The sequence below is a fragment of the Myotis myotis genome, unplaced genomic scaffold (assembly GCF_014108235.1).
Source record: "Myotis myotis isolate mMyoMyo1 unplaced genomic scaffold, mMyoMyo1.p scaffold_m19_p_5, whole genome shotgun sequence".
Taxonomy (NCBI): domain Eukaryota; kingdom Metazoa; phylum Chordata; class Mammalia; order Chiroptera; family Vespertilionidae; genus Myotis; species Myotis myotis.
In genome coordinates this window covers 80,544,818-80,566,172 of record NW_023416357.1, presented here as the reverse complement: position 1 = coordinate 80,566,172, position 21,355 = coordinate 80,544,818, and the positions used below count along the sequence as shown (strand labels likewise).

Here is a 21,355-nt window from a genome sequence, read left to right as displayed (position 1 = left end):
TCGCCCCCTTCCCCCATCGCTTTTCTCATCAGCTCCATGAGAAATTCCTCCTTTGGAGTTACCTTTGGTGCAGGTTAGCTGCAAGAAAACCTCAATTCTACCCTTAACCGGCTGAAAAATGGACCTCCAAAAGATACCCACGCCCTAATCCCTGGGAGCTGTGAATGTTACTTTATATGGCAGTCTCTCAAGATGTGCTGTGTGGCTTTGGGCAAATAGCGCAACCTCTCACAGTTGCCTCATCTCATACCTACCTCAATAATGTTGGGGGCAGTAATGGATACAAGTGTAAAGGGCCCCCTACATTAAAGGGCTGTTATAAATGCCCCCAAGAGAGGTAATACATTAAAACAACAGGTTTTTTTTCTTTTACACCTTAGTGTGAATGAGTTTTTATTGATTGGTTCAACAAACATTTCTGTAGAGACCAATACCCTCCCTAGGACTATAGACTCAGAGAAGTCCAAAATGATACAGAGGATCTAAAGCCATGGGAAGGGGAGGGTCTAAAAATGGGTTTTGGATAATCTGTAACTAGTCAGAGCTGAAAGAAGAAGAATCTGAGGGGGGGGGCAACAGGAATATGTTCTGAATATTTCCAGAGGGAGAGAGTTTTTTTTGGGGGGGGGCTGCCTCTTGGACTTCATATTTGGGAGGCCTCAGAACCTGGCTATGGTAGCCATTGTTACCATGAAGGGAGAGAGGCAGGAGTGCAGATGCATTTTAACAAAGAGATAAATGATAAATATATAAGCATGGGGGCCCAAGGGGCTTTGCATCATTTAACCCTTTGCGGTCGTTTGTCTGCTCTCAGCCACCACAGCAAGGAACCATACGAATCTTAACTCCATTCATGTATCAGTTCATAATTTCTCTGAAAGCTCTTAAGTGTCTAAGCGACCTTGTCACGAACCAAAACATTGCCCCGACAAATCGGAGATATCGAAACTCAATATAAACAAACGCGGTTGTTCCACACTCGCCATGCAAAACACCGTGGCGAGTCAGTCGCCTTTTGAGAGTGAAGAAATCGACAAGCTTCAGAGATACTTCGCAGAATTTCAGATAAAGCTTTACAAGTTACGTTTAACTGTAATTAGGCATTCTCGCTTGTTAAGATATTTCAAAATAATACTCCAAAATGGCAAAAAGAAAGTTACCGAAAGAAGTGTACTGCGAATCTGAAAGTAACGATGAAGAGTTTTATTTTGGCACCTTGAATACTGACTCTGACGTAGAAAGTGATAATGTTTGTAGTGATTCTAGTAGTGACGTAGTTCCAAAAAAGAATTCACAAATCTTGTTTATCCTTCATAATCTTGCATGTTATGTATCACTGCTCTTTCAATGGAAATTAATTCCGACCAGTATGACACCCATGTCCAAATTTAATACGACCGCAAAGGGTTAATTATTCCTAATCCTAAATATTGGTTAAAAATTTTGCTGAAACCGGTTTGGCTCAGTGGATAGAGCGTCGGCCTGCGGACTGAAGGGTCCCGGGTTCGATTCCGGCCAAGGGCATGTACCTGGGTTGCGGGCACATCCCCAGTGGGGGGTGTGCAGGAGGCAGCTGATCGATGTTTCTCTCTCATCGATGTTTCTAGCTCTCTATCTCTCTCCCTTCCTCTCTATAAAAAATCAATAAAATATATTAAAAAAAATTTTTTTCAGGAGCTAAAGCTGAGGAAGAAGGGATGTCAGACAGCCCAGTGCTAGTCTCCTACCTGAGGCCTTGGGCAGTTTCATTAGCAGAAACACTGGAACTCAAAACCCATCCTGTCTCTGTCCAGGTCTGTTTGAGAATCTACCAGATAATTTATGTGAAGTGAACAAATATGAGGGATTCTTAATATTCTCAGGAACAGTTTCGTTTGATCAAAATTAATTTGAATTCATTTCTTTCTGCACCTAGGAATGAAGGCAGAGGTGGCTTTTGCTAAAATAATTCCTCTTAGAATGTTGGTTGGGGTGCCAAAAAAGAGACAATGGCAGTTGGAGGTTTATTCTTTCACACCAACCATGTGGTTGGCCCTTGATGAGTGTGTGTGGATTCCCATAGCAGGAGGAGACTTGGCAGACCCATTGCCCGACCACTGAAGTGGCTCCACCTGGAGCGAGGGATGGGCGAAATGGGACATGTGAGAGGTGGGAGAGGAACCCGTGCTTGGGACCAGCAGTTCATCCTCAGGTGCACCAGTGTAGGTGGTTGTGTGTACATGTATGATGCTTTTCTCTATGGGGGACAGACAAGGACATACCTGAGTATGTGAATGCCTCTGCTCTCCCACTGATACCCTTTCTGAACCTTCTGAGTCTCCATTTCCACATCTAAGGAGGGAAATAATACGATGTCTAGGATTTGGTTCAAATAATCCCACAGAGAACAACAGGGGGTGTGGATGAAACAAGAGTGGCTGTGAGTTGATAATTGTTGAAACTGCACGAGGGGTACCTGGGAGTCCATGATACCATTCTCCTTTCTTGGGGCATTTTTAAAAATTGTCATCATAATCCACTTTTCAAAACAGGGAAGGGCAGGGGAGAATAACAATACCTTCCTCATACAGTGACAGTGAAAGCTAGCAAAGATAGGACAATAACAGCTTCAGCAGCACCATAACATCGATCGGGTGTTCACGGGGTGGTAGGTACCGTAGAGCTCCTATCAGTTCCTCCCGGCTCCGCGGTGCCTGCAGGCCAAAGGCAGCAAGTGCCTACAAGTAAGGAAATCCCTGGCCGCTTTGCAGGCTCCTCCCCTTTCTCTCCGCCCTCCACAGCCTCTCCCAACGAGGAAAGGCTGCGCTGGGCCCAGCAGGTGTGGGGTTAAGGGAGTTGGGCCGGGGCCCCAGGAGCAGGAGCGGCAGCGGCAGCGGCAGCGGCAGCGGCAAGTGCGGCTGCACCAGCGGCGGCGGTGGCAGGCCTGGCCCCGCGCCAGCTGGCCCGGAGCCCCAGGAGGGAGAGAGGGCGGAGGAAGGGGAGGAAGAGGGGAAGGAGGAGGAGGAGGAGAGGAGCAGTCAGCAGGCCCGAGGAGGCAGGACTTCCTGGTGTGGGGGTTGTCAACAGCCCAGAAAGAGGGAGACGGTGAGACCGAACCCAAAGGAGCCGAGCGGCGGAGAGACCCATTGGTGCCACGCGGGAGGCGACTAGAGAGACCCGCTCGCCCCGACCACCGAAGTGGCTCCACCTGCAGGACCCGGGGGTGAGCCGCCCCGCCCGCATCAGCCCCGAGACACTTGGGGCTTCCGAGGCCGCGCCTGGGCTCCACCAAGGAGGCGGGGGTTCCTTCTCTTTCCGGAGCGCAAACTTTCCACGGAGATGCCTTGCGGGGCGAGGTGCGGCCCCCGAAGCGGACTGGGTCGTCTCTAAGCGCCGCCTGCGCCCCGCGCGCTGCTGGGGCCAAGCGGCCCCGGGGAACGACAGCCCGACATCTTAGGCGGCCGGACCCCCGGCCCAGCTTGTTGGCCGAGGCCGAGAGGTAAGGCGCGGGGCGGGGCGGGGCGTTGGGGCGGCGGGCCGGGCCTGCCCCAGGAATGGGGGAGCTGGGGTGCGGGGGGCCTTGAGGACCTGCCAGGCCGTGGAGCTGCCTCTCCCCCGGTCACCAAGCCCCGGAGCCCTTTGCTCCCGGGACGCGTTAGAGTCCCGTGAGTTGGAATCCCAGCCGAGAAATGCCCAACTTTGGGTCTGGGCTGCCTCTTCCTGCTCCGCGCGCCCGCGCTGACGGCTCTCTCCTCCGGTCTCTGTCATCTCGGTCTGTCTCTTTGTCTCTGGTGGTTTCCCCTTCCTCCCCCATCCTGCTCCCCAGAGAGGAAGGCCCGGAGGTGGCCTGCCCACTGCTTTCTCACACACACACTCTCTCACTCTTTTTCCAGTTTGCAAACTCAGCTCTGGAGTTCGGCAGCGACAGCAGCAGGAAAAACCTGCCCCTGCTCCCGCTTCTCGCCGCCTCCCCTCCCCTGTCCTCCCTTCACCAGCCAGGCACCCCCAGTTCCCTGCAAGGCCCTCCCACCATGTCGGACCCAGACGTCCCCAGGGGCCCCGATGTCCCCGCCATGTGGCTCCCCTGTTCTAGGGGTGCCTGAGCCCCTTCGAAGAGCCACTACCGCCCCGTCCCCCGCCCACTTTGGCCCTATCCTGAGCCCCAGGGACCATGAGTGGGGGCAAGAAGAAGAGTAGTTTCCAAATCACCAGCGTTACCACGGACTATGAGGGCCCCGGGAGCCCTGGAGGTCCAGACTCCCCTGCCCTGCCAGGCCCTACTGGGCCCCCACCCCGCCTGCCCAACGGGGAGCCCAACCCAGAGTCAGGGGGCAAGAGCACCCCCCGGAATGGTTCCCCACCGCCTGGGGCCCCTGCCTCCCGTTTCCGGGTGGTGAAGCTGCCACAGGGCCTGGGAGAGCCTTATCGCCGTGGCCGCTGGACGTGTGTGGATGTTTACGAGAGAGACCTGGAGCCCCCTGGCTTTGGCCGGGTCCTGGAGGGGATTCGTGGGGCCTCAGGGGGTACTGGGGGCAGATCTTTGGATTCCAGGTTGGAGCTGGCCAGCTTGGGCCTGGGTGCCCCGATCCCACAGCCAGGCCTGTCTCAGGGTCCAACCTCCTGGCTTCTCCCTCCTCCCAGCTCCCCTGGACTTCAGGCCCGCTCCTTCACTGGGGGGCTGGGCCAGCTGGCAGTGCCCGGCAAGGCCAAGGTGGAAACACCCCCTCTGTCAGCTTCCCCACCCCAGCAGCGCCCCCCAGAGCCTGGGGCTGGAGATAGCGTGGGCACATCCCGGGCTGCCACGCCCCTGTCCTCCCTGAGGGTGGAAGTGGAGGCCAGGGGCTCCACAGCTGGACCTCCTCCACTGTCCCGGACTAAGGACGGAGCCCTGCGACTGAGGATGGAGGTGGTTGCTCCAGAGGAGATGGGGCAGGTAAGAGCTGGGTTCCAGGGCGGGGGAGACACCTGAGGGGCGGTGCTTGACCATCTTGGCCTTGGCCTCCACCTCCATACTGACTTCTTCCTACTCCAGCATCACCTCCTGTCAGATCACATAGCCCCTCGTTTTTCTTCCTGCCATCTCACTCGGAGTTCCTTTTCTACTCCTCGCACAGCCTTTGTTTTCCGTCTCAGGCTCCTTCTTCTCTACATTCTTTTTTTTTTTTTTTTCATTGATCTCAGAGGAAGGGAGAGGGAAAGAGAGATAGATACATCAATGATGAGAGAGAATCATTGATCGGTTGCCTCCTGCACAACTCCCACTGGGGATCGAGCCCACAACTTGGGCATGTGCCCTGACCAGGAATTGAACCGAGACCTCCTGGTTCATAGGTTGATGCTCAACCTCTGAGCCACGCCAGTCGGGCTCTTCTCTACATTCTTTAGCCTTTCATTTGTCTTTGGCCCAAGTCTCCATCTCCATATAGCCAGCCTCACCATCTCTCTATCACAGAGATGTGCCCTTCTCACTGTGGCCTTAACCTATCTTAGTCTCACCCTTTAGGCGTTGAGGGTGGAGGCCCCATGTTTGGGCCTCTGGGAGAGCAACTGCCAGAGTTGGGGGAGAGGGGCAAACAGTAGGCATTCTGCTGTCTCTCCTTTGCGGCCCCATTCCCAAGGTGTGTGTGTGGCGGGGAGGGGTGGGGAGGGGGGGCGTTCTCACTAGCCAGCCACCTGTCCCAGCCCCTCTTTAGCTTTGCCCCAAGCCAGATTTCCCTGAGAAATTGAGGAATTGGGTGGTGCTGGGGACCCATTGCAAGGATGGGCGGCTTGCTGTTTTGTTGTCTGTCTCAGTTCCCTGTGTCTGGGCCTCTCCAGGATCAGTAACGGGGGTTGGCCGCTATGGAGTGGGAGAGAGGCAGGAAGCAGCAGAGAAGGAGTTAAATCCTTTGCTCTTTCTGCTTCCTGTCTCCAAAAGAGGAACAAGTCTGGGCTGGGGGGCAGGATGCCTGCCTGGATCTCTGGGGTGAGGGGTGGGCAGCCAGGGATTGGGGGTTGGATGTGTCTGTCCTGGAGGAGAAAATAACACCTTGGGCTGCAGGAGGAAAGGCAGGGAGTGTGAGGATGGGAACTTTTCCCCTTCCTGGCCTTGGGCACAAACCACAGTATAAAAATAACCTGAGACTGGATGTCTGGGCCCTGTCAGGACCAGTCAGGACCGGCTCCCCCCACTCCCTCCTGGCCTGAAGTTTACATCTCTCATGCCACCCCCACCCCTACTCTTCTTGAGCTCGTTCATTCAATTTCTACCCCAGGGAGAAGATGCTGTGTCCTTTACTGGTCCCTTCCCCCTGTCCTCCACACACTTCCAAATCAAGCCCCTCTGCCCCGAGCCTCTGCTCTCTCTGTCCTTAAGCCCTGCCTGAGCTTTCCATGGGCCTGCAGACCCTCCCCCTCTCTTCTCAGTGCCCCCAACCACTTTTTCTTCTCTTAGGTCTTGATCCCTTCCTGTGTGCATGCATCTGTGCTGCTGCTTCCCTTCAACACTCCCCATGCCTCTTCTCTCTCAGTTGCCTCTAACAGGAGCCAGAAGGAGGCCTGGGGACATCACCTGGGCCCCCTTCCTCTGTTCTGTCCCTCTAACCACCCTGAACTCTCTGTTCTTGGCTTTTCTGAGAAGCTGGGGCCTCCTGGGGCCTCACAGAGGCGGCTTGTTCCTGTGGCCCCCGCCCTTTTGCAGCCTCCCCCAGTGCCTGTTGGGCTGTCCACGCCCAGGCTCCGCCTCCCCCATCTCTGCCACCCGCTCCCTCACCCCCTAACCCAGGGCCAGAGAGCCAGAGCAGTACTTCACCTGAGTCCAGAGAAGTTTCAGAGAGGCTTGAATGGGTATAGTGGGGGTGGGAGGGTGGAGGACCAGTTTCTGAGGATTCATTCATTCTACAAATAGCGATTGAACAAACTAAGCTGTGCCCTCTGGTGCTTACCTTTTAGCAACAGAGAGGCAAAAATACTTTAATATCAGGTAGTATTAGGTGTTACTAAAAAAAAAGGGGGGGGGGCAGTTCAGTGGAATTTACTAGTTCAATGATGGGGAAACGCCTCTCTGAGGAAGTGACATTTAAGTTGCTTTAAGAAGTTAAGTGTGCCCTAGCCAGTTTGGCTCAGTGGATGGAGCGTCGGCCTGCAGACTGAAGGGTTTGGGGTTCGGTTGCGGCCAGGGGCATGTGCCTTGGTTGCGGGCACATCCCAGTGGGGGGTGTGCGGGAGGCAGCTGATAGATGTTTCTCTCTCATCGATGTTTCTAACTCTCCCTCTCTCTTCCTTTCTGTAAAAAACCAATAAGATATATTTTTAAAAAAAAGAAGTTAGGTAACAGAAGGCCGACACTCTCTGATTAGCCCCCGATTAGGGATCCTGGCTCAGCTGATGGCAGGTGCTGGTGTGTAGATCAGAGCCCCTCTCTGATACCTTGTGAATCACTTTTTAGAAGCTACTTACCTAGTCCTCAGGATGGGCACTGTTTCCTTGCCTCTAGTCCCTGCCTGATGCTTTCCCTAGACCTGGGGAAAAGGGGGCTGCAAGGGCAGGACCCCTGGGTCCTTGGAAGAGAGCATGGGGAGGAGGGGTGCATAGGGAGGAAGACTCCTAGGCAAGTTGTAAAGTGGTTGGTTTCTTTCTCTTGCTTAATGTGATAGTTCCTACCTCTCTGCCTCCAGGTACCCCCCCACGACTCTCGCCCCAGCTCCCCGGCCCTCTACTTCTTCCCTGATGCCAGTCTGGTCCACAAGTCTCCAGACCCCTTTGGAGCAGCAGCAGCCCAGAGCCTCAGCCTGGCCCGATCCATGCTGGCCATCAGTGGCCACCTGGACAGCGATGATGATAGGTAAGTGGGCTCCGCCTCTGAATCCCCTACCTCGGGTAGCGACGCAAAACTGCTTGGTAGGTGTCCTTCACCCACGTTAAACTTGGAGGGGACGTCTTAAACAGAGAAACCTGGCCTGGGCATGACACACTGGGCAAAGTTGATTTGGGACCCACTCCCTCTCTGGAGAGAGCTGGGTGGCACTCTAGGTTTAGGATTGTTAATCGTAGTACTTTTTTAGAGTTTGAAGGGAGTCATTGTCAAATTCCAGAGCTCTTGCAGATTTAGCGATCATCTGGCCAACCCCAAGAACTTACTAGCAAATGTGCTGGAGGTGAGAATAGGGAGTCAGTCTCCTCCCAGTCCCCATCTCTCTCTCCCTCCTGAGGGGAATGGAACTCCTGTCTTTATTGGTAACATCTTATAGTCCATGTGGACTACTTTAGGGTCCTAGGACCTCCAGTACCAAGAAAGCATGTCCCTAAGGTTCTTTTCTCTGCTGAGCCGCCCCTCCCGCACAAGCCTCCCCCTGGCCAAGCCAAAGCCATGGAGAGGATGGCTGAGGGGCACAGGGAAGGCACCGGAGAGCTGAGCTGCTGGGGTTTGCCCTTCAGGGGAGAATGTCCGATCAGTTCTGTGGCGTGGTGGGCAGACTTCCTGTTTTGAGGGCCAGGTTTCAACATAGGAATGCCAGCAAGCTGAAAAGGGAGGAACAAAATTGCTAGTCTGATAGCCAAGCTGCTCCCTTCTGGCCGTAGACTGATAGGAACCCAGAAGAAGGGCTAGGGAGTAGAAACTTTTATTTTGGAGGGAGGAATGGGACTTCCTGTTTGAGGCTTTGGAGGAGGGACTTCCTGTTTGAAAGAAATAATAAGGGCTTACCGATGAGTGAGTGGGTGCTGGGGGAGTGAGTGGGTGCTGGGGCATCATTCTTCCTTCTTCCCCTCTGTGAACCAACCCCCACAATCAGGGACTGAGTCTCACCAAAGAAAAATGCCCGAGGCCTTGGGGAGAGCTGGGAGCCCAAGAGGAAAGAGAAGTGGTAGCTGGGATCTGGTGGATAGGGTGGAGGGTGAGGGCCTGGTGGAGGCTGTGGGGAATGAGGGACAGGGCCCGTATGGGCGGGGCCCTGTCTGGGCTCCCATCTGAGCTCAGGCTGTCAGGAATGTATGAGGTGTGAGGTCAGCCAGGGCCTGGAGAGTCACCTGCCCCCATTGCTGCTATTCTCAGCTCTTCCCACCCTCTCCTCCTCCCATTTGGGAAGTAACCTGGCATTAGGGCTGCCTGTCCCTCCTCCACCCCTGTTGATTTCAGAGCCTAGCCTCCTGCTTTCCCTTAGAGAGTTCTGCCTCCAGAAGCCTCAGCTGTATTCTCTTGGCTTGTCCCGTCCCTCCCTCTGTCCCATCCCCTCCACACACCCCAGTCTGACCGGTCCAGCTCCTAGCTTCCACTTTACCCTGCTCTCCTGCAAGCCTCTGGGGCTCTGGCCCAGCCCAGCCCCTTGTGCCCCACCCTGCTGGGCCAGCGGGTTTGGGTTGGGCCACCCCTTTGGCCCCCTGGAAAGAGGCAGATAGCCCCCACCTCACCTCTCTGGTGTGCTGGAAGCTGGCAGGAGAACAGAGTTCAAGTGGCATGGGACCTCCCTTTGAGAGGGAAAATGGATTGGGATGTTAAGTGCATGGATCCCAGATGGGGAGTGGAGAATACCTGATCAATTCCAGAGTCTGGGGATGGGAGGACAGAGGGTGTCTGGAGAATTCAGACTGCTCAAGTGCCCCTGAGTTGCAATAACCTTGGAAACCTCAACAGGGCCTTAAGGTTGGAAGGTACTTGAATATTGGATAGGTGGATGGGTTGGGTGGGTGGATGGATGAGTGGATGGCCAATATCTGGAACCCAAGCATGATAAGGACTGAGTTCCAGGAACTCGGGAAAGAAAAAGTACTTTTATATCCAGTGTCTCCTTTGGGTCAGATGCTACATTTTATGTCACCTAATCCTAAAAGCAACTCCATGATACCCACTTGAAGACTGAGGCTCAGGGGAGGAAGGTTTTAGCAACTTGCCCAAGGTCACCGAGCCTGGGTCTGACACCAAAACCGCATTCTCTCCCCTTTCCTACTGGATGCCTGTGTCCCAAGAGCAGCCATCTCTAGGATGCCCTTTCTCTCTGGGACAGAGGCAGGGACAGCTCTCAAGCTGGGCAAGGAGCCATCCTCCCCACTCCTGGCCTGGCCCCACCCCAAAAACACCACAGATCCGGGAGGGAGTGTAGACAGTGCAGCCGGATGCCACTTTATTGGCCCCAGGCCCAGCTCCTGGGGGCTCCTCAGAACTCAGCGAGGGAGCAGGGCTGGCCCTTGTCTCTGGGATCAGAACCTTCACCTCGCCCAGATGTCTTGCTTCTTCATCTGCTCCTCATTTTGAGGCTATTTCATTTGACCTTCAAAAAGGAAGACCGACTCTAAGGCTTGTCCTTGCCCCAGGACCCAAGAGTCCTGCAGACCCAGAGGCCCCAGTTGTGCGCATTGTGCCCTGCACAACTCTAAGGGGCGCCACACACATTTGAAGTCACTGTTGACATTTGAAGTCATGACAGGTTCCTGGAAGATGGCAATAAGTGTCTTGAAGAAGGGGATATATTGTTCTAATTCACACCAAGTCACCTTTTGGGCTTCTGGTGAAAGTTGATCTCACCCAGCAGACCCCAAGCTTCCGGCTCCTGAGCTTGCCCAAGAATTCCAGCACAATGCCTGCCGCCCCTCACTCAGGGCTCTCAAAGGGATGGCTTGGGTTGCCAGCCAGCGTCTTGGTCCCTTGAAGTGTTAATGTTAGGATGTGACAGTGGAAAGTGCTGTCAAAAACTCTCCAGCACTAGACAAACAGGCGATAGTCATCTATCAGCCAACAAATGTTTATTATTGTAGTATTCCTTTATTTCTGGCAAGAACTAACAACTTACTTGGCATCTTTACCCGAGTGTCCGCCAAGGAAGGCCAGGGTTCCTATTCCGATGAGTCTGCCCCTCTTTGGGCTCTGTGTGTCTGTGTTTGTGGGGAAGGGGAGGGAGGAAGATTCTGTGGTGGCCCAGTCTCCACCCAGGTGTCTCAGATGGAAATAGCTTGAAAGCTGCTTTGACGCTCCAGCTGGCCAGCCTGCCCTCTACTCTTAAACTTGTCCCCTCCCCTCCAGTTCTAGGAGTTCCAGGTGTCCTTCCCCCACCCCACCCTGGGCTGCTCTCTCAGGCCTGGTCACCCCCTCGGTTACCCACCTGTCAGTGCCTTCTGCACCCAGAGCTTGGATGGGAAATGGAAAATTCCCAGCTCCCTTGCATTCTCTTCCTGGCTGCAGGGCCTCATTCAAGGGTCACCTTGAAATGGTGTTAATCTCCCCCAACCCCCCCTCCAGGAAAGCGAGTTGGAACTGACAGCCAGGAGAGAGGGCTTGACAGTTGAGCACAAGGGCACAGGATGCAGCATGTTGGGGCCACCTACTCTAAGAGAGGGGGGTGGGGGGCAGCTGGGGGCAGGAGGTCAGGATGGTGATCCTACAGCACCGTCCTGGCTGGAGGGCTGGCCCTGGGGCTGAGGCAGCTGAGGCAGAAACTGGACAGGGTGGGGTCATGAGCCATGGGATGGCACAGGAATCTGGGGCCTGAGTGGTGGGGAGAGGGAGCCTTGGAGGTTAGGGCAGGGCTCAAAGGATGGTTCAGGCCCTAGGCCTCCAAGAGACTGACTTGAGGGAGGTCTGGTTCTGGGACCCAGAACTTGGCCCTGGGGACCGGTGTGCCAGGCCTGTGTTGACCTCTGGTGGCCACTTAATAAACTGCAGCCGGACCTCTCTCCCCTTCCTGTCCTCTGCTCCCAGGGGTCTTCAAAAAGTCTCTGCTCCTTTTCCCAGTGTCCCACCTCCAGCTTCATCTTCCCGCCTCTCCTCAAGCCCTCACTCCTTCAAGACTCCAGACCCCAGACCCAAGACCAGAGGCTGTACTTGTCTTTCAGGGCTCTGGACTCCGTTCCATTGCCATGGTAACCTTTCCCATTCCTCCTGGCCCTCACCATGGAGGTGGGGTTTCCTCTGGGCAGGCACCAGGGGAGACCCATGATGAAAGCTTTATGTTGGAAAGGGGGTTGCTTACAATCCAAGGAAGACCACAAGCACATCAAATGCCCCCTCCCCCGCAGCCGCCATCCCAGCTGAGAGGAGCTAAGACCTTGAGGGAGGCCAGTGTTAAGACCAGAGGGGGCAGGATGGAGGCAGAGGTGGGGAGAGGCCTCCCAAGGCCAGGCTCTCCCTCAACCTTTACACCCCTCCTGGACCCACGGCCCGCCCTGCACCAGGCCCACCAGCTGACTTCCCCCAGCCAGGCTCCCTCCCCTCTGCTCTGGGATTGGTGCCAGGTTGAGAAGGGGACACTGGCACTGACTGAGTCTGGGAATTCCCGCCCACCATGAAGCCAGTGGGAGGGGGTCCCCGTGTCCCTGAGGAGCCAATAGCAGCCAGGCATTGCCGTGGGGGATGGTGTATATCTTTCAGACCAGCACCCCCTGGGCACCGTCTTCTCTCTGCCTGCCTGGCACCAGCCGGACCCCGCTCTGCCCGGGGGGCTCTGAGCCCCCCAGGCAGTACTGATATAGCCCTCTCCCTTTGTGGGGGGCCGGGGGGACCCTTGCCCCTCGGGGATGGCCCAGCCAGGAGTCTCTGTCAAGTCACTGGTGTCATCTTTTGAGACCCGAGTGGTAGGGATGGCTCCGGGACCTCCCCGGAAAAGGGGCTGTGTCTCCTCTCCTTGCTCCCCTAGAGGAGCATCCCCCATCCGAGGGGCGTCTGGGCCTCCACCCCACCGGGGCCTAGGGGGGCCTGGGCAGAGGCCCTCACCCCGCCGGGGGATGGACAAAACCCTCCTCTCTCTGATTCTCTACTGTCACAGGTACAGGCTGGGATGTGGTGGGAGGCTGCAGCAGTGGGGCTTGTGGAGGCCAGAGCCTGCTCTGAGAAACATCTGGAAGGCAACTGGCTATGGTGTCCAGACACCTGGCTTGGCACCTGCTCCTCTTCACCTCTCATCTCCCTGTCTCTCTCTCCAGTGGCTCCGGAAGCCTGGTTGGCATTGACAACAAGATCGAACAAGCCATGGTAAGAGAAGCCATCTTGGCCCCAGGAGGTCCCTGCTCATGTGCCGATGCCCGGGTCCTGCCTCTGTTAGCTGGCCTGCTGCTCCACCCCTGCTGTCCTCATTATTAGGGAATACTGTCTCCTAGCTCCTCCACCTGCTCCCCGCTGGGTTCCCTTGGGCCCTCCACCAGCTCCAGGCTCCACCTGAACCCTTGACTTCCCTTGGGTCTGGCCCTGCTCCCGTTCCCCATCTCTGTCTTTGAGCCCTGACCTTGCTTCTGTCTGGCCTTTTTCTCTGCTCTCCCTCCACTCCTCCCCCGCTTTGCTGCTTCCCCGGTGATCCCTCATTATCTGGAAGGAGGAGGATTTCTCACACCCAGCCCTTCAAGTTACTGGGCAGGCAATGAGGTTGGGGTGGCCTGGGACCCCTGATGCTTTGCCTGTCCCCCAGGACCTGGTGAAGTCCCACCTCATGTTTGCGGTCCGGGAGGAGGTGGAGGTGCTGAAGGAGCAGATCCGGGACCTGGCTGAGCGGAATGCCGCACTGGAGCAAGAGAATGGACTGCTGCGTGCCCTGGCCAGCCCTGAGCAGCTGGCCCAGCTGCCGTCCTCAGGGGTCCCTCGGCTTGGGCCCCCTGCGCCCAATGGGCCCTCCATCTGAGCCTCCTTTCCCTCACAATGTGCCTTTGGGGGCTGCCACAGCTGCCTGCCCCCTCTTTCTATGCAGCTTTAATTCCCCCTGATCCCTAGGGATGGGAGTTAAAGGCTCAGAATTGGCCTGTCCCCCGATCCTTCCTCCATCTCCCCATAGTGCCCAGGGACTCGGCTGGGGCATCCCCAGGCCTTGATGGAGGAGAGAGGGCTGCAGGACGGGGTGTGAGATGGAGCTCCCTGCTCCCTCCCTAGGTGTCAGTGTTCTGGGACCCCCAGCAGTAGATGGCTTGAGGGAGTTGGAGGCTTCCTGGCAGACACCCCATCCTCACCTTATTCCCTGGAAGTGCCCCCTCTTCTCTGCCCAGGGGAGGGATTATGGACAGTATCTGGAAGTTCTGGGATTCAGGTTGTTATTAAAATAATAATTATAATTAAAAAATCCAAAGAAACTTGAATCTGGAAATTGGCATCTTGTTGCTTGTGTCCAGACTGGGGCCCTACACCAGCAATTCCTACCCTGGGAGAGGGACTAAGGCTGTAGGCTTCCCTGGCGATCTTGCCCAAACTGGGGAGGTTTAATGTGGCTCCGAGTGGTCAAAAGAGATGCTGGAAAGGGAGCCCGTGGCCTGCCAGGTCCTGGGAAGGGGCAGGCAAGGCAAGGCAAGGCAGAGGGAGGGAGGGTGGAGGGGGCTGTCAGCCCACGTGCTGGGGAGGGGGGGGCAACAGGGAAACAATGAGGCCTTTTGGTGATTGTACAGGATCCACCCTCAGCTTCCCAGTGTGTCCCCTCTGCGGGCTGGATCCGGGTGGCTGCTTGGGGGTGGGGCAGGGGGCCCTGAATGGGCCCCTTGTCTCAGCCCTGGGTGTGGGCCAGGCTTCCCGGGCACACAGTGCCCTCGCCAGGCCTGGCCAGCCTCTGTGGCTTCCACCCCCAGCTGGCTGAGGATGGGGCCCAGTGAGGGAGCAGGCCCCTCCCAGACAGCCTCAGCTGGGCTCCTGTCCAAGGCAGAAGCAGCAGGTAGGGATAAGGACCCCATCTAGTGGGGAAGTGGGGGAAAGCAGCTGCCTCAGCTCATGAGGGCCCTGTCCCCAGCCTGGAGAGGACCTGTAGAAGGCTGGGTGCTGGAGGCTGACCCTGTGGCTCCCGATATTTATGACCTTGGGCAGGTTCTCTGGTTTCTTTGAATCCCAGCTTCCTCGTGGGTAAAATGGCGCTGACAGTCATACCTGCCTGAGGGCTGCCGTGAAAATTACAGGACATCATACACAGAAAACGCCCAGCGGCCCAGCGCCCCGTAAATGTTAGTTTCCCTTTCATGTCTTTGCGGGAAGAAGGGCTAAGGGTTCAGAGATTGGCTCTGGGCTCTTGGAAGGGCCTCGGGGGTTGGGGTCAAGGTCAGGCAGGCTCTCACAATGGGCTGGAACTCTCGCTCACTCTGGGTTCTCATCTACTTTGACTCCTCTCCCTGTCCCAGGGAGGGGAGGGACGGTCTAGGATGAATTGTCAGGGGGAGCTTTCCCCCTAGATTCCTTATTTATTTCTTCACTGCTGCATTTGAAGTTCCTGAGAGACCTCTTAGGTGGCAGCCACTGGCCTGCAGATTGCCCCACACACCCTCCCCCCCGTGCCAAATGCTGGTTTTGCCCCCTACTTGGGACTTGTAAATTGTGAGAAATGGCTATCAGAAGACTCTTCCAGTGGGTTTGGCGAAAGATTACTTCCTTGGTAAGTTTCGGAAACTGACCTTGCTTATACCATGCTGGGGTGGGAGGTGCTGGTCAGTGACTTCTAGATCACATAAACACCCCGTCTACCTGGCCTCCCTCCCCTCTGGCTTCCTGTGGTCAAACAAGACAGGGAGGGAGAAGTGAGGCAGGACAGCCAAGGAGGAGGCCAGGACACACTCTGTCCCATCCCTTCTGTGCCTTCCCTTCTTCTGACTGTTGTCTCCACTCCGGCCCTCTCTCCCATCCTTCCTCTCCCTTCTTGGTTCTTAGGTGTTTTTCTGGAAACACAGAGCTAAGTCAACCATTGTGGAACACCCTGACTCCAAGAAATCTGCATTGAAGATGGAGAAGGCTTCCAGTGTGGCTGAGACTTGCATGTTGGTTGAGCCCCTGAAAGAGGCTAATGTCTGCAGGATGGGAGTGTTCCCCAAGGTGACTGATCCCTGCACACTGGCCAAGACAACAGCTGGGGCTAAAGTGGAGCTGGATCGTGGGAGCCGGTCCCTGTTGCAGCTGCCCCGGACGGCTGCCAACTCTGTCTCCACAATCATGGTCTCGGCTTTCCAGTCTGGCTGGCAAATGTGCAGCTGGAAGGTCAGTACCATATCCCCCTTGTCCCCAGCAACCTTCCCACCCCTCCCCACAGGACTCCCTCCTCCCTCCATTCACTTGTTCAACATTTATTTCCTGCACCTCTCTTTAGTGCCAGTTGCTGAGATAGGCTCCTAGGATACATGGTGGATAGGGACAAGGTTTACGCAGACTAAGGGTGCTACAGACAAGATCATAGGCATTGCTGGCTCAGTATCATAGGAGGCACAGGGGTCTGGGAATCCAGGGGAGAGGCATCTCATCCAGGCCTGGGAAGTCCAGGAAGTCCTTCCTAACAGAAGAGAGGATGAAGCTGAGACTGAAGGATTTAGCTTGGCTTGAGGCAGGGTGGAGGTGTTAGCAGAAAGTGGAGGGAGTGGAAGGCGCATTTATGAAGGAAGAAGCACAGATGTGTGGAGGGCTGACCCAAGGTGTGTGGATCACAGTAAAGTGGTCCTAGAGCTGAGGGCCAGCTAGTACAAGGGAGAGGTGGTGACCAGTTGTGGAGTTTGAATTTGACCCTAAGAGCAACAGATTTTGATTTAGAAAGTTCACCTGCACGCCTACGTTGCTGGTGGGAATGCAAAATGATATAGTCTGTCTGGAAAACAGTTTGTTAGCTTCTTATAAAACTAACCATGCAATTATCAAATGGCCCAGCAGTTGTGCTCTTGGGCATTTATCCTAATGAATGAATGAAATTTTATGTTCACACAGAAATCTGGACATGAATGTTCATAGTAGCTTTATTTGTAATAGCCCAAACCAACTCAAATGTCCCTCAATGGGTGAATGGTTAAACTGTGATACATTCATACCATGGGATACTTATCAGCCATAAAAAGGAACAGACTATTAATACATTCAACAACTTAGATGAATTTCAAGGGGATTATGCTAATGAAAATAACCAATCCAAAATAGGTTGTACTATGTGGTTCCATTTATATGATACACCATTCTTGAAATACTGAAATGATAGAGAACTGATCAGTGGTTTAGTGTTTGGCAGGGGCTGCAGGGTGGGATTGGGGGTGGGGAAGGTGAAGGAAGGTTTGTTATAAAAGACAACATGAGGAATCCTTGTGTGATAGAAATCTCCTGTATCATCATGACTGTGGTAGTTGGATACATGAGCCTGCACATATGATATAAAATTGGTTAGGATTCAACACACACACACACACATACAAGTAAAACTGGGGAAATATGAATAAGATCAGTGGAGTGCAACACTGTCAATTTCCTGACTATAATATCTATGATATGATATTGTGCTGGAGTTTTGCAAGATTTTACTATAGGGGAGGGGAGACTACCGATTAAAGGTATACAGGAACTCTATTATTTTGCACAACTGCATGTGAATCTACAATTATCTCAAAGTGAAAAACTTAATTTAAAACTGGGAAATGTCTAGATCACTACTAAATCAACTTATTTTGGCCTTGAATGAGGTATTGCAGCATTAATTTAAAGTCACTTGGCTGCCCTGTGGAGGGGGCAGGGGTTGGAAGGGAACAAGAGGAGAGGCAGGTAGATCCATTGGAGGTGTTGTAGTCCAGGCTGAGAGAGAAGGATATTCTGGATTTGGAGAGAGGCATCGGGTAGAACAAGTTAATGGGTCAGAGCAATATTTAAGGGGTGGAATTGTTGCACCAAGTGGTTGGTTGGAATATGGTGAGGGAATAGGGAGAAATACAAGTCAGAGCAGACTAGAGCCATTCACAGGGGGAAAATGAAGGAGCAAGGGTGTACTTAGGGAAGGAGATGATGAGTTTGGGCTTTGAGACAAGACAAATTGAGATGTCCATAAGACATCTGCAGGAAGGTGTCTAGGAGGCAGTGGGATATACAGACCTGGAGGTCAGAACGGAGCTCTGGGCTGAAAACAGAGATCCTTCTCCATTTTAACATACTTTCCATGAAACACTAATGGGAACTCAAAGGTGGGTCAAACGTGGTCCTAATCTTCCAGGAGCTTGCATTCTAGTGTTGAGTCCAAAGAACAAACAGTGATGATTGACAGAGCAAACACAAGGGTAGAGACGAACACCTAATATAGCCTGAGAAGACTTCCTGGAGGAGGCAATGCCTGAGCTGAGGCACAGTGAAGGAGGTGGAATTAAAAGCCTTTGCTGTTTATCTGCAAGTGGTTCCTTAGACCAAGCTGTTTATATGTGTACATCTCTCTCTTTCAGTCATCTATGAGTTCTACCTCAGTTCCTTCCGAAATAAGGACCGGGTCCCTTTTGCAGTCACGGGAAGCTGAGATGCTGCGGGAAGTGTATCTGGTACTGTGGGCCATTCGGAGACAATTGCAGCAGCTGGCTCACAGGCAAGAGAGGCGCAGAAGGCACCACAACTGGGCCCACACTTGCCCCAAGCCTGAAGCAGTTCAGGGCCTGAAAAAGGATGCCTCTAGGGGGGAACCCCACATCCTCAGAAAGCCCCCACCTCACTCTTAGGTAAGGCTGATAGGAGAGGTTAGGGCAGCAGGCCAGGAGTTGTGGGTGAGGAGACATTTTCACACTGTTACCTCTCATCAGGAACCCAGGCCAGGCCTGGGGTCCCACTTCTCCCCTTCATTCCTTTTATTCAATTTGTAAAAAAATTTTCAAAATGTTGGGAAATAAATATCAGATATTTCTGAGTAGGTATATATAGAGTGTGTTTGTAGATGACCAGAGTCAAAGAAGGTAACTTGGGTGGGACAGAGAGGGGCACTGCGTTGCTGGATCAAATATGATCGGGAGTAACCTCTGGGCCTTTGGGAAGATGTGTATGTGTGTGTGTGTAGGGGGCGGGGGGGGGGGGGGGGTGGGGGGGCGGCGGGGAGGGAGATCTACAGGTCCTGGCCTGGGCCCACACGCGCTTAGGAGCTGAACTGTCTTTGGCAACTCTGCCTGGCCAGTAAAGATAACAATAGCACCCATTTATTGAGGACACACTGCGTGCCAGGTCCTGAGCCTGTTCTCCCTCAAAATCCTGCAAGTCAGACAGTCGATTACGGGACTTGTCCAAGGCCCTACGAACCTCTCTGGAAACTGCCCGCCTCCAGCAGCCAGCCCACAGCCCTGCCTCTCTAGTGCTCTTGGGCCCGGAGAGTCAGTGGGTCTGAAGATGCATCTGGCAATAGCAGGACGTGCCTCTGTGGGGAAGGCACTCAGACCCTGCTGGCCATGGCCCTGCTGAGAGCTGCCGAAAACTACACCTCCCAGGGTTCCCGGCGGCGACACCGCGGCGAGGGGGCGGGGCGCAGAGACTGGACGGAGCGGAGCCGATGCAGGCTTTGCGCCCAGTCCCGGAGATCGGGAAGGGGTTTGATTGGCGCTCTGGAGGTGGGGTTGGGGGCGACGCGGGGGAGCGGGGAGGGGCGGGACGTGGAGTCGCAAGCCCCCCTCTCCAGCTTAGCCTGCCCTCTTGAGAAGCCATGTGAAGGTGCAGGGGTGTCTCCCCAAGGAAAAGCAGGGGTGTTTCTCAAAACAAAAGCAAGCAACATTCGGGGATTTCAGGGTCCACAGGGCTGGGGCGGCGTGGGGAGGAGGAAGGGATGGCAGCTGGGCCCACGCGGAGGGGACAGCAGAGGCGGGGTGGGGGAGGCGGGGAGAAAGCTGCTTTGCGGCAGAGTCTTGCTCACGGACAGTGCGCACGAGCAAAGAAAGCTCGGGGATAGTGGGGAGCCACTGGGGTGGCTGTGGAAGCATGGATTCACCCGCTCTCCCTCCCCCAATCCTGCAGCTCTGGGAGAGTTGGGGCGCATTTGCTGCGAATCCGGGTGGCCTTTCCCAAGAGTCCGGAGCGGCACTGGGCCGCCCCGCCCTATAGCTCAGCACCTTAACACTTACAGCCACAATTAATATTAACCATCACTTATTAAGCACCTACTATGACTATTTTTATGTCTTATTCTAAGTAATTCTCACACCAGCTTTATGATGAAGTATTATTGCTTCCTTTTTTTTTTTTGTTAATCCTCACCTGAGGATATTTTTTTCTATTGCTCTCAGAGAGAGTGGAAGGGAGGGAGGGAGAGAAACACTGATGTGAGAGACACGGGTTGCCTCTTGAATGTGCCCATACTGGGGCCAGGAAGTGAACCCCAAACTCGGTATGTGTCTTTGATCAGGAATTGATCCCGAGATTCTTCCGTCCTCTGGCCAACATTCTAACCACTGAGCAACACAGGCCAGGGCAACTTCCGTTTTTGAGAGGAGAAAACTGAAGGACAGTTCATGTTTTCATTCATCCAACTAATGAACCTAGCTCACACAGGACATGTTATGTGCATGTGACATGTGTACACACATACATGTAATACAATAGATGTTCAATGTATGACTGTCGTGGCTTTGCTCGATATTAGTCCTGAGTTCAGCCTGAAGTCAAAGCTGGTTTTAGGTGGGTTCTCAAAACAAAATGATAACACACTGGCTCATTTCTGGGGTTTTCAATCACAAATTACTCATTACACCTCCATTATGTGCCAAGAATGTACTGGGGCCAAACAGGCCATGCAGGGTCTGTATCCCAGAAAGCCCGGATGTTTAATGGGTCCCAGGGCTTTGGAATAGTGCCTCACTGTCTGGGATCCACTGTCTCTGAGCTCTTCCAAGTCCTTAGAAACAGGCTTGTCTTCCTATCTTCCTGAGGACCTAAGATTTTGACAAATTAGGGAAGGGTCTGGGGAAGGCTGGGCACCTGAGGGTCACCAGTAAACAGCCTTGCAAGTAGCTACAGGCCCTGGAGCCAGCCTGGGCTGAGGCTGTGGGCTTATGGGAAGGAACATTGCTCTCATTTTCCGTTGGCTTCTCCAGCATTTTGGGAATGGGAGGAGGAAAGGAAGAAGGTGAGTTCCAGCCAGGAGCCAAGGGAGCTGCTAGCACCTCCTACTCTCTCCCCCCAGACATGATGGAGTCCTGACTAGGCCTGGCCATGCAGGGGCAGGAGATTTGTGAGAGAGAGAGAAAGGCAGAATGGAAAGGGAAGGACAAAAATCTAGCCCAGAGCCCTTAGAAGGCCTGTGGGGGGACCTGAGGAGGAACTTCCCAACTGGGAGGGAGGAAAGCAGGTGGGATCTCCTGGGGCGGAGATTTGGGGAAAGAATTCTTATCCACCACAGCCCTCTCCTGGTCCAGAGCAGTGGCCCCTGGGGAAATCTACCTCCCGGTGACAGTTTTGAGCAAAAATTCTATCTTAGACACCCTCCCCCATTATCCCCAACTGACCCCAGGCATTTCCCCTCCACTGAAGCTGTTCTCCATGAGACAAAAATGGTAGGGCTATGAGTGGGCCTAACTGGAACCAGGGTCCTTTTTTAAAAACTGATTTTAGAGAGAGAGGAAGGGAGAGGGTGAGAGAAACATTGATTGGCACCCTGACTGGGGATAGAACCCACAACCTGGGCATGCGCCTTGACCAAGAATCCAAGAATCGAATCAATAACTCTTCGGTGAGTGGGATGATGCTCAACCTACTAAGCCACAC

The 21,355-nt window shown here is 54.3% G+C and overlaps 2 protein-coding genes across 4 annotated transcripts; both read left to right on the top strand.

Moving 5' to 3' along the window:
* Window positions 1-2,804: 2,804 nt before the first annotated feature.
* On the top strand, window positions 2,805-14,012 carry TSC22D4 (TSC22 domain family member 4). 2 transcript variants are annotated; one of them, XM_036308924.1, is made up of 6 exons: window positions 2,805-3,478; window positions 3,873-4,912; window positions 7,635-7,801; window positions 11,681-11,808; window positions 12,868-12,916; window positions 13,347-13,490. In XM_036308924.1, the coding sequence occupies exons 2-6, from the start codon at window positions 4,151-4,153 to the stop codon at window positions 13,354-13,356; spliced, it is 1,116 nt and encodes a 371-aa protein (XP_036164817.1). In that variant the 5' UTR covers window positions 2,805-3,478; window positions 3,873-4,150; the 3' UTR covers window positions 13,357-13,490. The 2 variants fall into 2 exon arrangements, with proteins under 2 accessions (XP_036164817.1, XP_036164816.1); XM_036308923.1 differs by lacking the exon at window positions 11,681-11,808 and having other exon boundaries at window positions 2,834-3,478; window positions 13,347-14,012.
* Window positions 14,013-14,250: 238 nt separating this feature from the next.
* CUNH7orf61 (chromosome unknown C7orf61 homolog) lies at window positions 14,251-18,528 on the top strand. Of its 2 annotated transcripts, XM_036308926.1 has the most exons (4): window positions 14,251-14,850; window positions 15,111-15,275; window positions 15,548-15,871; window positions 18,070-18,528. In XM_036308926.1, the coding sequence occupies exons 2-4, from the start codon at window positions 15,225-15,227 to the stop codon at window positions 18,334-18,336; spliced, it is 642 nt and encodes a 213-aa protein (XP_036164819.1). In that variant the 5' UTR covers window positions 14,251-14,850; window positions 15,111-15,224; the 3' UTR covers window positions 18,337-18,528. The 2 variants fall into 2 exon arrangements, with proteins under 2 accessions (XP_036164819.1, XP_036164818.1); XM_036308925.1 differs by having other exon boundaries at window positions 14,251-15,275.
* Window positions 18,529-21,355: the final 2,827 nt, after the last annotated feature.